At 43.2% G+C, this 14,892-nt stretch overlaps 1 protein-coding gene across 1 annotated transcript in view; it reads left to right on the forward strand.

The window, feature by feature from the left end:
- The window catches only part of spryd3 (SPRY domain containing 3), a 47,867-nt gene that overhangs the window by 2,693 nt on the left and 30,282 nt on the right, over window positions 1–14,892 (forward strand). Inside the window, exons 3-6 of the mRNA XM_061075136.1 lie at window positions 388–463; window positions 4,850–4,974; window positions 6,427–6,562; window positions 6,647–6,835. Coding sequence (XP_060931119.1) covers window positions 388–463; window positions 4,850–4,974; window positions 6,427–6,562; window positions 6,647–6,835 — 526 coding nt within the window. The remainder of the gene's footprint in view (window positions 1–387; window positions 464–4,849; window positions 4,975–6,426; window positions 6,563–6,646; window positions 6,836–14,892) is intronic.

Below are 14,892 nucleotides of genomic sequence, written 5' to 3' on the forward strand. Positions count from 1 at the left end.
CAGAAGCTTTGACATTATAAGCCAATACAGAAATATTTTCGTGCACCATGGCGTATGGTGACTGTGCACATTTTTGTATTTTGATGACAGGATTCGCCGGCACATCTGGAAACAGGGAATGATTGAGATGTACTGGGTGTGTTGGTGGCAAGGATCGACTTAACCAACCAGACATTGATTTATACTCTTATCCCTCCCTCTTAATCCTGCCATCAACACACTGTACATCTCAATTCATCCCCATTTCCAGATGCGTCAGACATGCGATCAGGCTGATGTTGTTGCTGAGACTGTTGGACAGGAGGAGGCTGTTCTTCCAGACGTGTTTCTGATTCAGCAGTTGAACCAACAGTCACCTTTTGTTAACCTGTGCTTTCTTCTCTTTAGTTACCAAGGGAACTCTGAAGAAGTGGGTTGCTATGTGGCTGGCCATCCTCTCTCAAAGGGAAACTGTTACTTCGAGGTAAGACACATTGAAACTGATGCTGTGGATCTCTCTGTAGCGCCTCCCTGAGCTCAAAGTGGCAGGAGACTCCTCGCTCTCCTCCTCTTCCTCTCGGTGAAGACTTGGGTCAAGGGCGTTTGGCCCTGGAAAGTTTGATCTCTGCTCTGCAGCTTACGTGACCGTATCTCGCAGGAAGATAAAAAGTTATGACACTTTTCACTTGTACTGATCTGACTCTGAGGCCACTGCGTCTTCTTAGAAGATATCGTGTCTGTGAGCATTTCTTAAAACCATACTCGGTGTATTCAGAGAACCTCACCTGAGGGTAAAAACGTGAAACATAAAGATATTTCAAATTTTGCACAGTTTCAGCAAGTTGGTCAGCAAGTGAAACTAGTGCTCAGTGTTTCCGCTGAAACCATTTTAACGTGGCGGCCCGGCCGTGGCAAAAAAAAAAAACGGGAATAATATCAAAACAAAGCAATAAATAATCTAATCCCGTGCCTTGGTTACAGAGGTGGGTAAACAGAGCAGGCATTTAGTTAGGCGGGGCAAAGACTCATCCATCCTCACTCCTTCAGTTCAACATGGGTTGTCTTCGCTCTCATCCTGGTTCCCTTCCACCAACACCTGAGCTCACCGACTCTGTTCTGTAGCTGCCACAACATGATGTGGGTGATTGCTGTCGAGTGAAGCAGTGGAGACGGGTGAACTGTGACTTTCCCGGATCAATAAACCAGACGTTGTTAAGACACAAGTGAAACCTCTTTCCATCAGAGGAAGACACACACTATGTTTTGACTCACAGGCTGACAAGGTTTTCTTTAGGTGTTCCTCTGGCAAACTGGAACCTTTGCCACCATGTGTAACCTCTTGACCCACAGGACACCCTCCAGAGAAGGTCTGTGGAATTGGTCTCCGTGAATCCTGCAGAGAATCTCCTGCTGTGATCTCACACAGGTTTTTACTAGAGAAAATCCGACGAAAGTCCAGAGTCTCTCACTCAGACTTGATTTGCGTTCTCGAATGGAACCCTCATACAGAATGTACAGAGTCCAGTGCACATCTGAAAGCAGCTCATGCCTTCATTTGGGCATCGTAGTCCTATTAGGTTGATTCTTATTATTATACATTAGTTGATGTGATTGCATCGAGCTGCTATCTGTAACTCTGTTATTCACAGTATGATAGGCCCACATACCGTCATCCCTGGTTGTGCCCAAGATTGCTTTTCCATCCAGCTAGCAATTTTATCCCCTGGAATCCCATTGCTGACAATTTTCTCAACTTCATATTAAATTCTCAGTGCCCCCCCACAGTCCCAGTTCACCAGTGCAAAACCACTACCTCAAAAATGTCCTAGCTCCATTGGAATGAGGGATAGGGTGTGGGTTAGGTGGTATCTCTGAGCACAAAGATTAGTCTAACACACAGTGTTTTGCAGCAGACTGGCAGAGGGAGAAAGCATTGGACCCTACAGTCACTATCAGGCTGCTGGAACCGTCTGCATCCTTACAGTAGAGAGAGGAGGGAAGTATCTCTGTGATTTAGCACCGGAAAGTAGCAAGAGTTCAGTCGTAAATTAGGTGCTGAGGTGCAGAGTGTTCTTTATGAGGCAGCTCTTCTGTGGATGCTGCGTGTCACCGTTGTCTGGTGACGTTTGTTCATGAAGCTGCAGGTGAGGCGGGTGTTCGCTCTGGTCTCGGCTCCAGGAGGAAAACGTCAGGACATACGTTATCCAGGGAGCCTACGTCATTCCACCGGGCTGCAAATAGACCCAGACAGGACCACGCTGCATCCGAGTCCTGTAGCCATACCAATCTCTCCTGAGTCTCTTCTCCCCCTATTCCTTTCAGATGTCCTCCTCGCGATGGGAAGCTCTATTTCGGGCACATGATGGAACATTTCAGATTCACTGTTTCACTCGACTCGACTACAAGCTAACAATGTAGTTTGACGTTTCTTTTTTATCACTGCTGTGAGGAGTTCCCGATTTGTGCCAGATGTGACATTTCCTCTAAATGTGATGTCAGACTCTCGTCTGACCTCCAGGAGCCTTTTCTCTCTCCTGCCTCCGCATGCAAATCGTTAAGATAACAATGGTTATATGTAAATGAGAATCACATTTGGAGCCTCCTAGGACCGTCTGACATTTAAACAAGAGGATTTTTAGTGTGGTCATTACCCAGAGTTTCATGCTACATTTTTCTCTACTTCGTGACGCACATGCTGTCAGTTTCCCAGATATCTCGAAAGTTTGGGAGCATTTATTCTCATAAAGGTCAGGCTTCTGTCGACGTATGCGTCACTGCTATCCTCGTGTTTCTCCCTCGTTCTGCTTTCACAAGGAATCCATTTCACGTTTGTTGTCAGTGCTGCTGCACTTTCTCCAGTTTGTGTCGTCAGTCCTCCTCCAGGCCAGCTCAACATCTGCAGCATTCCTCTCATTTTAATAGAGTTGTTTGAAACATTAATGTCAACATAACTGAACGGCTCATCGGTGCACACATTCCTGCTCCTTGATAATCTAAGTCATCTCGCATGCTCTTTTTATTCATGGTATTTTAACAGTTGAGGTGTGGACGTGGGAACCGGCCAAGGGAAAAGAATTCACTCCTCTCACACAGCGACGGTATAATGTCTGATCCCTAAATTGACAAACTGGAAAGGAATCGATCCTGGATTCTTTAGTCAGGGAAACACAAGAAGTTTGGTCTCGTGTGCCAGGAGCCGACGAGCAGGAGCAGGGATTCATCCGGTGGAGGAGGAGGAGGTGAATAATGAAACACGCCGGTGAAGTGGAAGACACCAGGGTCGATGCAGAAGAAGGAAACAGACTCACAGACTGTTACTCTTCTATACCGGATTACTACCTAGTCATGATCAGGTTATCATGATGACTGTCCTTCACCCATTTCTGCTGGGTCATGTTTCTGTGATTGGGTTTAATTGGCTGGTTGGCGTTATGTCAGGGGGGAGGAGTCTATTGTGAAGCTCTTCCTGCCGCCGCCATGTGAGCTCTGGATGTTTCATGTGCAGCTGTTAACTATTGACTGTAAATAAAGATGGCGTCTCTATTTCAGGATCGCTTAGGCTTATGAGTCCCAGCCGCTGCTGCTTGAGAGTCGCCTGTTTATTTAAAGATTATTAGTATTTAACGTTTAAAGTGTCCAAATTACACAAAATGCTACACTACACTTACTTGGGCCACGAACAATCCTCATGCCAAGTGTGGAGCCAATAAAATGAACGGTTCTGGAGACTCACAGATTCCTGGAAGTAGTAGATTGATCCAAATCTCTCCTGTTCCTGGATATTAGCCCTCGATGAATTTCTGATTGTTCTCATAAACTTTATGACTTGAATTCAGCTCAAAGTGATAAATTCCTGGATCCAGCCCTTTGTCTGGTTCTGTTCCAAAAGTCAGTGAGTTCTCTTTCTGTCCGTTCTCCACACCGCTTCCAAGTTTCAAGGAATGGAAGCAGCAATAGAGACTCAGTAGACATTTTTCTATTGTCACACAAATTCTGTTCATATGAAACAGCCCTATATGTAGTGGGATCAGTACAGTAGCACATCTCCACTATGTGTAGAGTCAGACTTTAGTTTGGATCAAACCCACATTATCCTGAGTGGGTCAAGTCTGTCTGAGATTTACTGGAGTGGTTCCCTTCCTGACCTGTTTTCCTCTGAAGGTGGAACTGAGTAAAGTTTCTGATCGTAAAATATATAGAATGTTAAACTTGTGTTTGAATTTTGGTTTTGGCTGTAAATTCCTTTAGTTATTTTTTGCAGTGACCTTTTTACTCTGCACACGTCAGAGTCAAATGTGACCTGCTCCAGCTGTGAGTTGATTTAACTGGTCCTGCTCTTAGGCTGATTCCACGTCTGCAAACACATCAACTCTGCTGCAGATGCGTCCGGCGTCCACGCTACCGGAGTCTAAGAGCGGCTGAAATGAAGAAGTTTGGAAACGCTGCAGGTTCCGTTCTAGTTTGAAAACTCTGGGTCTGCGTTTGAGTCTGGACGGCCAGAAACTGAGATGAAACTACGAGGTATAGACTCACACAGACGGTTGCTGATCGGGTCTTTTTTGATGGTGACGTAGCCATCGCTGAAACCTTTGCTAAGTTCGCTAACATTTTACAATGATACAACTATTAGAGCTGTCTGTTTACCCCGGCACATTCATGCCCAGTACACGCCGGTGGATACGTAATGTGCGTTTTCAGTTCTATTAGTTTGGACGAGGATCAAAACAGACCCAGAGAGTCTGAGCATTGAAACACTGGTGAGATTGTTTTAGTTTGAAAATTACGTTTCCAAACAAAAATGTAATAATATAGATATGGCCTAGTTACAGTGTTTTCTCTCTCTTTGTGTGTGTGTGTGTGTTTGTTATAGGTGACGATAGTGGACACAGGGGTGAGGGGAACCATTGCTGTGGGCCTGGTGCCTAAATTCTACAGGCTGGACCACCAGCCTGGCTGGCTGCCATACTCTGTAGCTTACCACGCTGACAACGGCAAGTAAGTCAAACCACAGTCATCTATACACTACAGTTTCTTGCATGCTTTGGGAAAATGGATTGTGGCCTGTTGCTGCTGCATCCACATATAACCGCAACAGTAATTCAGTATATAATTCTCCTTAGTTCTTGCTTTTAGTTCTAACTTTTTCTTGCTCGAGCATAAAGAACTTTTGATGCAGGGATAATGTCTCCGAACCCCACAGGCCTCAGAACTGTTTGTCTGGCTTCAATTATACATTTTCTTTCTTTATAGATTTAGAACACTTTCTTTTTACTACTAATAATTGTAAATGCAAAGCTGTCGTGGAAAAATATTGAACAGTACACATCAAAACTATTCAAAGTGTCATATTTAACATACTTGTTTTGTTTGACCATTATTTTAAAAGTAAAAAATAACTCATTTGCAATAAAAAAAGTAAAGAGAAAGGAAGCAAGAATAATTGTTGTTGTCAAAATCTTTAATTTTCTCAAGATCTTGAAATCAATTAATCTGCTAATGTGTGTGGTTTTGCACCAAATTCCAAACACTAATAGAAACCAGTTCCCTAAACATGTCTGATATTTCCTATTCTCTGAGAAATCAATTTATAATTTAACAATGTGAAAGACAGTAAAAAGATGAATCCAGAATCCATAGTCATTGGGTTCTTCCCCAAACAACACTGCATCCTTCAAACTATCTAATGAACTAACAGACAGAAAAACAAACAAATACAGACGATAACAAAACCTCCTTGATAATAGAAAGTGAAAAACAATTCAGCATCTGCCCCGTGATCAGGTTTCTCATCAACATGTGATGTTTACCGTTGAATGTAAAGTTCTGTCCTGATCTGCCCCACATCCTTCCACCTCAAGTCTCATGATGATGATCCCTCCGGTGGTTTGTGAGTCGTCCTCCTCACAGACAGACAAACAAATTAATACGGGCTGCTGATAAATGCCGTAGATACTTATTCGACCCAAACTGGGCGCTAAGCACTTTCACTACGTGCTCTGGGTTTAGCGCCATGTTTAGGACTGGATTTATATTCGCGGTCCGCTGTAGATATTTCAGCGTCCGATTTCAGCCGTTGATGGCACCGCACACTCCTGCAGCATTAGACAGATGTGTTGTGCATTATCAGGTCAGAGCAGTCGGCGTAATTATATGGCTCAGAGTGTGTTTACATATCTCTTCACTAGGTCATTCAAGGAGACCAGATAACGAGGTGAACGTATGTAAAAGTAAACTGTGAGGGACTAAAAGGTCAGAGGTCAGCCTGTTCGTAACACTACGTTCCATCCGTGTTTGTTCCTCCTTTTCTTTATGTGATCATCAACCCTCTGGCATAGCTTGTTCCCCCAGAACAGTCAACTTCAGCTTGATTATAGATGGTTAATATACTCATTAGGAGAGAAGACATAGAGCACCAACAGTGAGATGTTTCTCTCCTCTCTCCTTCAGACTGTACAATGGAAACCCTGTGGGGCAGCAGTTTGGACCAAAATGTGCTCGAGGTGACCGCGTCGGCTGTGGAATCCACTCGGAAAATACAGAAGCAGGTTTCTCAACAGTCTTTTTCACCAAAAACGGCAAAGAGGTAAGTGTTCTAACGTGGTGGAGTCTGTGTTTGTTCTCCGTGTGTCTTCACTTCACTGTTTCCTCACGGCTCTCTCCTGCTCAGGTGGGCTCAGTGGAGGTTCCTGTGTTGGCTGAGGGGCTGTTCCCCGCGGTAGGGATGCACTCCATGGGGGAGGAGGTGAAGGTGGACCTGCAGGCTGAGTGGTTCCTGGAGGAGGACGAGAGCATGATGATGGTTGACAGCCATGAGGACGACTGGGGTCGGCTGTACGACGTCAGGGTGAGCGGAACGGTAAGAAGGAGAAAGAACTCTCTATTGGTTCATGGAGAACTTTTGTATTCCTCACGCTCGGGCCCTGACTCAATGACAGAAGTCTCCAGTATGTAACTCTGCATCTTCTGGTTCTGCAATAACAACAACAAACAATCACAGTTTTGTGGTTACGAACAGTTCTGTGTTTAGCCTAGAACTCCGATTTGCGGCATAACAAGATAGATGATGGAACATAACATGAAATATCAAACATTTTCCTATCATCACATATCACTCAGCCCAATGATTCCTTTAAGTAATTGTATCAATCACCAATCGCTGCTATTTTCAGAGTTGTTAAACAAAGCTGAATAGCCTTGTAGGGTTGGGTGGTTTTTGCTGAATACACATTGTATATATTGTGTGTTTTTCTTGCATATGTGTTTGGAATGGGATCGGTTTGAATTGGGGCTTTTGTTTAGATTAGACAAATATCTTTTATTCAGTCCCACAATGCCTTGTTAAAGCAGCATTACAAATATGAAGTAAGAAACGAGTAAATGGAAAATATAAAAATAGGAACAATGTAAACACGACAGAAAATACCAAAGTAGTAATTATATATACAATGTAAACGGGCTCTGTACCCTTTGTTTTGTGCTCTTAGAAGATCATTCATCTGCTCGTGGTTTCACTTTATCCCTGGTTGTTGACAGCCGTGCTTAATGCTTCAGGGAAAGCTCGAGACACAATCATTTCAATTTAAATTATTTTGTCTCGTCCCATCATCGTCTTGCCGTGACTGGATTTGGGTCACCTTTGTTTTTGCAGGTTGCTTCATGACATCAGCTCAGGGATTTTCCTCCGAGTTCTGTATAGACACCAGGTTCAGTAACAAGATCAACAGCAGACTGTCAGGGAAGACGTGGAGTCTCTCGTCTTTCTTTCCCTCTTTGCTACTTCGCAGTCGGGGATTATGCAACAGTTCAGATCAGTTCAACAGGCAAATCGACTTTCAGATCTAAGGCACACAAGCAGGGTGACTTTTATCTGCAGATAGAGATGCATATAAATCTAAAGACGTGTGTAGTTCAAGGAACCATCATCAGCTTTTGGTTGCCACATTGTAATCACTTTAATTGCAGTCATAATTTGTAGTCCTGTGTGTTATTATACCATTATACACCAATTAAACCTCATGAATTCTAATTAAACCTAATTCACACTACTCACTGCTCTTGGTGTAACTCAGAGACCTCACACGCTATGACAGTGGTGTTCCTGGTGAACTAATGAGCACATGTTTATTATTGATGGCTGTGTTCACCTCCACTGTGCTTTACCTGCAAAGACGTGTGACGTCTCATCAACTAGTTGCTGAGGGGGGGGGGGTAATACAGAGCTATGCTGAGTGGAGCTGAGACCTGACATAAACTAGAAGGACACTCAGGGATCACGTATCACTGCCAAAACCCCAACAGTCTCCTTATGAAACCACATTTAAATTCGCTAGATCCAGATTTTGTTTGGATCGGCACCAAATCCCACATCAAGTTTCATGGTTTTGTGTCTTTTAGTTTTTGCGTAATTCTTCCAAAGAACGAACCGACAGGAAAAGCAAACAAATGCGGATGAAAGGTGAAGATGTTGATGATTGAATCTGAATCTGTGATCGGTCTTTAGTTTGATTTGATGTGATAAATGCCTAAAGCTAAACTGCTTGTTACAGGCTGTGGTTCAGAAAACACATTTCACAATCACTTTCACCTTAAAAGAGTTTAAAGTCTGGAACCAGGCTGACTAACCACCAGATGAGTTATGACCATAAAACATTAGATTCAGAGCGAAAAAGTCTGTGAAGGACTTCCAGTGATTCTCTTCTTTAACCTGGTTGTTTGTTGTAATGTGTTGTGTCTTGTCTGTTTGTGAATAGTGTTTTATCCTGTGTAGTATCATAGTATGGTAACAGTGAAGAATCCAGTCATAGACGGCTTGTTTTCGTGCTGTGATAAACATTTCCAAGGTAACACTATCACACCTGAAGATTGTGGGTAGGGTAGAACTTCTGCTCAACATCAATAATCAAACACGTTTTATTAAAACTTAATTGATATGATAGGAACTTGTGACCTCTACCGGAGAAACGTTTTTGCTGATAATCAAATCTCTGCACAGAGAATCAATGCTGATGAGCTCTATAGTTTGGATTTAAACACAACTTCACTTTTCGATGACGACTTCATCTACGTGCCTGATGAAAGGTTTTTCTAATACCACTTATCTCAGGACCATTGTGTTGCATTGCATCGCACACTATAGGCTTATTTATTTTTCTGTGCACTGTAATTACCTCCTGCAAGCCTGATCAGGTTTGTAGTTTCTCAGCTGTGTGAGATCAGGACACTTCTTCATCTGGTGATGCAGCGAGTGAGGTTAGGCTGCTTATTGTGTTTGTGGAAAACGGTAAAGAAATGTTTAACCTTCTTTGTCTGAGCAGCTTTGACTTCCATCCTGCTCCTGTTCTAGTTATTTCTGTAGGTAGTTTGGTCAGATTTTGTCACAGTTGTATTGTCCCAATTGCACTGTCTCTAAAGTTCCTTTTGCGTTCGGTCCGAAGACACAGTTAAGGTTTGTTTATGATGCTGTCAGAACTAGTTCACGAACGAGAAAAAAGAAGATACTTGATACTTCAGCATCAAAAAACAAGAGGTTTCGCTCTTTTAAACCTAAATTACCAGGTTTTTTGACTATGTTCATTTTTAAATATATACCCATTTGACTGACTCCTTCACCATCGCCAGTAGAGTTTGCCTTCATCCAGAAACGATGCAGCATCAGCGTCTAGACTGTTGGTTTTATTTTGTCTTTAGCCACAAATGAATATAAACCAGCGTCTCCCACTGAATTAATTCAATCTATGGTGGTTAAAGGGTTGTTTACCCTCTGAGTGACAGGTACACAGACCAAGAGTGAAGGATAAGTTCTGGCGTGAGAGTAAACTGTAATGATGCCACAACTGCAGCTGAAGCTATGAGGTCTGACTGTCTGTGTGAATGGTAAAAACATTATGGGGCATAGTGCAAGACACAGAAATAACAGACGTCCACTAACTCTGGTGTCTTTAACATTCACCCTCCACAGAACTCAGTTTACTTTCATTTCAGGTTTGATTTCAGACCCTTGCTGTGGGGATTCCTGATATTATTGTTTTAATTCCTGTGTGACAGTGTAAACATTGTTTGTGGGACAAATTAGAATACGGCAGCTTGCCACATATTTCCTCGTTGCTCCATCCGACAGAGACATTTCACCTGAATCCAGAAATGGGACCTGATGGTGTCACCAGAAGTGAAAGTCAGGTGATCACAAAAGTCTTTAGTCTTCATCCTCCTGTCACATTAAATTAATTTAATAATAATAATAATAATACATTTTATTTATAAGGCGCCTTTCAGGGCACTCAAGGTCGCCGTACAACAGTCAGCAATACAGTTAGATCAAAAGTTTTAAAATGCACAAAGCAGAGCAGCAGCAGAACATCAACGTCAGCACACAGTAACATTAAGAGTTATATGCCTGCTTAAATAGGTGGGTTTTGATGGTAGATTTAAAAAGATCGATTGAAGTTTAACAATTCAGATATCCCTGAACCCAATGGTGGACCAACCTGCTGACACAGCCAGCTAGCATCGCTACAGCCTGACAGCTAGCATGGCTAATTAGTCTCTTTGTTAAATAGCATAGCAGATTTTTTTCCACCTTTTGCTTCGGGCCAAATTCAAGCGTCGCACAGTGATTAATAACGGCCGATATTTGGCAGACCTCAGGTGCCGAGTTTGTTTTCTCAGACTCAGACTAAACTATGATTCAAGTCGCTTCTATCAGCCACGTGAATGGCGCTCATTGTTGGAAACAGCTTTGTCATCAGATGTATCACGGCGCTGCACACCTGCCACTTTACAGGAGTGAACTGTAACACCTTTGTTCTGCGTTGAGGTGCGAGCTCTCATCGGCCGCTGCTCCCACTTCACCAGCCACAGGACGACAGGCCGGTCTCTCATCGACCGGGCGGAGGTGACGCTCCGGCTGTGTGATGAACGCGTGTGTCTCCTCGTGCACAAACATCCGTCCCACGACATCCAGCACACGGGCCGTGGTCTTCTCCCAGAGCAGAGGAGAGGGATGATTCAATTAGCAGTCTTGCTCTCTGTTTTTCTGTCTGTCTCCCTTTTTCTGTTTTTCTGGACCGAGGAGTGGCAGAGGCATGAGACGTGTTGCCAGAGCCAAGTGCCTGGCAGCCCACCAGGTTGTAAAATTTCAATAAGTGGAGTAAGGGGACTCCAAGGAATCTTCCACTCTTTCTTATGTGGTTGGAGGTTTTCACAGCTGGAGCGCCCGGCTGCACGGTCGGCTCCACAGTCCAACACTGATTTCTTTCTCTTCTCTCCTTCTTCTTTTTTCTGGGTTTTCTTTTTTCCTAATGAGCAAGCAGCCATTAGCCTCCAGGTCCGTGATGTGGTCTCTATTGTCAGGGAGATAGAAGTCAAACAGATAAGGTTGTCAAGTCCTGACAAGTTCACTCTGGAGACAGGGACGGTGGTGGGAGTTATAACAGTAGCTGCTCTCTGTGACGACAGAGGCTTCATCCACTCTTCTACATTCATGATTGAAAAAGACGTTTTCAAACTGAAACGATCTCTGTCCACACAAGTGTTTTGGCTCCGTATCAGTTTTAATCCAAGTCCGTTCTCACATGCATAAAAACTAGGGACGGGAATCGGCAGGGACCTCACGTTACGATACTGTCCTGATACTTAGGTGCCGATATGATATGTATTTTTGTGGGTATTGCAATTCTGTAAGGATTGCAAACTCAATATTACGACTTCCTGCGATTTCTTTTGGTTATTTTTTTTTAAAATACTGGACCATGGAAAAAAGTTGAATCATTCCTTCAAATACAACACAGTCAAATTCACTTAGAGCTTTACAAGTTTTATTCTAAATATTAACATTAACTTAATGACTGCCGGGCAGCCAATAGAGAAAATAAATAAAAGTGTGACCTATTATTGTAAAGCCCCTGTCAACTGCACACAAACTGACAGATTAAGAAATGTATGCCACTTAGGCTACTTTAAAACAATAAATAAAAGGTAAATTAAATAGAATGAATTAAATTTTACTTAAAATATAAACTTTGAAATTAACAAAAAGGCAATGCAAAGGTAGTGCCTGGGTATGTTTAGATTCTTGTGCAAAAACAAGAGCTGGTCAACATGCTCTGGAGTGATGTTGCCCCCCCCCCCCCCATATATCCCCCCTCGTATAAACCAATAAATATATGTTTTAAAAAAAAAAAAAACGATTTGGGAGGCAGCATGGCGATTTAAATTCACAAGAATCGCAATTTGTAACTGAATTGATTTTTTCCCCCCATCCCTAATAAAAACGCATATCCCTTGACCACTCGCGTGATTGTACACATTGCGTTATACACTGGTAGTCAGAGAAAGAAGTTAAGTGATAGGAGCCTGACGAATCAGTGAATTCTACATCTAGACAGAAATCATCCAATCAGCAAGAGGCTGTGTGTCTACGTCATTATTTCCAAATATTTGTTTTCCAAACTTCCGAACTTCTCCGTGTTAGCGGCTCTAAAACTACGGTGTCCTGTGGACGCAGGCGTATCCGAAGCAGAGGTGATCCTTTAAAATAAAAAGGTCTTTGTGTGGAGGTAGCAAGAGAAAGTTTGTTTAAGAGCAACAAGCTAAAGAAAAGCAAAGAGAGGCCGAGGAAATAAAAATACAGGAGGAGAAGTTAAAGTAAAGTGGAGGTTTATTTTGAAGGCCAGACATGTTTGAGGAGCAGGATTAAAATGAGGTAAGATTAGGTTTTAAGAGCAGAACATTATGTCAGCCACAAGGTGGTCTCACTTAATCTGTGTGTTGGTTTTGACTTCTGATTCACTTCATTGAGCGGTTTTAACCAAAGCTTTGCCTCAACTTTTCCAAGTGTCTTCTTTGGATCTGCACTCTCCTCTCCTCTCCTCTCCTCTCCTCTCCTCTCCTCTCCTCTCCTCTCCTCTCCTCTCCTCTCCTCTCCTCTCCTCTCCTCTCCTCTCCTCTCCTCTCCTCTCCTCTCCTCTCCTCTCCTCTCCTCTCCTCTCCTCTCCTCTCCTCTCTCTTCCTAGCCTCCTCATTTACTCTTCTCTCCTCATCTCCTCTCCTCGTGTCTCCCTCCCCTTCTTTTCTCTTCTCCTCTTTCCTCCTTTCTTCCTCTCATCTCTCCTCTCCTCTCCTCTCTCTTCCTAGCCTCCTCTTTTACTCTTCTCACCTCTTGTCTCCTTTCCTCCTTTCCTCCTTTTCTCCTTTCTTCCTCTCATCTCTTGTCTCATCTCCTCTCCCCCTTGTCTCCTCCTCCTCCTCCTCCTCTCCTCTCGTCCTGCTTCTTTTCCTTTCCACTATCCTTTTCCCTCCTCTCCTTCTTTGGTCTCCACTGGTCCACTTTTCCTCTCCACCATCCTTGTTTCCTCTCTCCTCCTCCTCCTCTTTGCTCCATATTTACAAAGCTCCTATGGATTTTAATAACATTTGAGCTGTCAGGCCCCGGGCTGCGAGGTGTATATTTTAACAGGCAGGGAAATGTTTTTCCTCCTTTCTTCACACATGCGGCTTGCAACAGATATTTCCAGTGGTGGTGGTTTCCGATGACTTATGAATCTATCGCTGGGTTGCCACAGATGAATTACACCTCTGCGGCTCTTCAGTGGTTTGCCTCGCCCAGCAGCACCTCGCAAACATTGGGTCAAAACAGTGGAATCGTTTTTTTCAGGTTGCTATTTGATAAGTGAGGATAATCACTGTTCCGGATGAAAGCTGTCCTTACTGATTGTTGAGAGGAGAGTGGGGGGGGGGGGGGGGGGGGGGGGGACAGGGTGACGGGAAAGATCGCTGCAAGATGAATGACTTTCCTGACTGGTATGCTTTTGATGAGGCAGGACTGAGGAGAGCAAAGCCGCAGAATGCACGGAGCACAATGGTGATGGTAGTGACTCGTCTGCAGCTAAATCGTGGCCTTTGTGAATTGTTTACATTACAGTTTGGGGAGAGGGGGAGGGGGTGCCACTCCTGTTTAGATAGGTGGGTGTCTGATCCGAGAGTTCTGCCCACTATCATCATACTTACCTCATCAAATATTTCACTACCTTCTCTCCTCAGTCTCCTCATGGGTCCGGTCGCGTTGAGTAATGTTTGGGTTTTTTCCGATGCCAGAACTGATCCGACAAATTGGAAATTTAACATATAACTGTCAAGAGTTCAATAAGTACTTATAGATGATATAGAAGATAGATAGATATAGTACAGATGGGCAAAACCCACAGAAAATTAAAATACATCCAGGAATATCTTTTCACCTTCACTCTGAGTTTAAAATCAAGCCTTTTGAGGAGACTGATCTCTGTGAGTGTGTGGTTTTGGTGCAGCTTGATTGATGAGATTGAGATTCTAATCTAACTTTATTAAGCTGCTCCTCGTTTTGGCAACAAGTTTTATTTATTTTTTTTAACTTGTGAGGACAGACACACAAGCTGCCTGTCAAAGGTCCATCAGTGGAGAAACCTCAGTTTTTCCACTGCTTGGCTCGCTCTTCATTTGTTGTTGCCTCAGGTATGTTGTGTGTCAGACTGGAACCCACACACAGACATGTCTGAATTATATGAACATGGGTTAGTGATTAAAGTAACCATTAGTCTGCTAGTTGTTAGGGTTGTGTTGATAATCTCAGTCTGAAGTGGTTGGAGTGATTTGTGGGTTGCTGGCAAATTACTGCACATTTTTAAATTACTGTCAGACACTATGTAGGAATACAAATCTTTTATTTTCACGGTTTTCGTTATGGTCATAAACACTAATAATAGTAAACTTTGAGATACGTGAAGTCGTCTCTCGGATGATAAAGTGTGTGCTGGTGCTTTGACAGTCCTGTGTTTTTGTGATGGTGTTCACAGTTCACTTAGGAAGGAGTTGGGATGAGAAGAATCCATTATTATTATCAACCATGGTAAATCAATATACCTAATTATGAAAAAATAA

Source organism: Limanda limanda, chromosome 7 (assembly GCF_963576545.1).
Source record: "Limanda limanda chromosome 7, fLimLim1.1, whole genome shotgun sequence".
NCBI classification, from domain to species: domain Eukaryota; kingdom Metazoa; phylum Chordata; class Actinopteri; order Pleuronectiformes; family Pleuronectidae; genus Limanda; species Limanda limanda.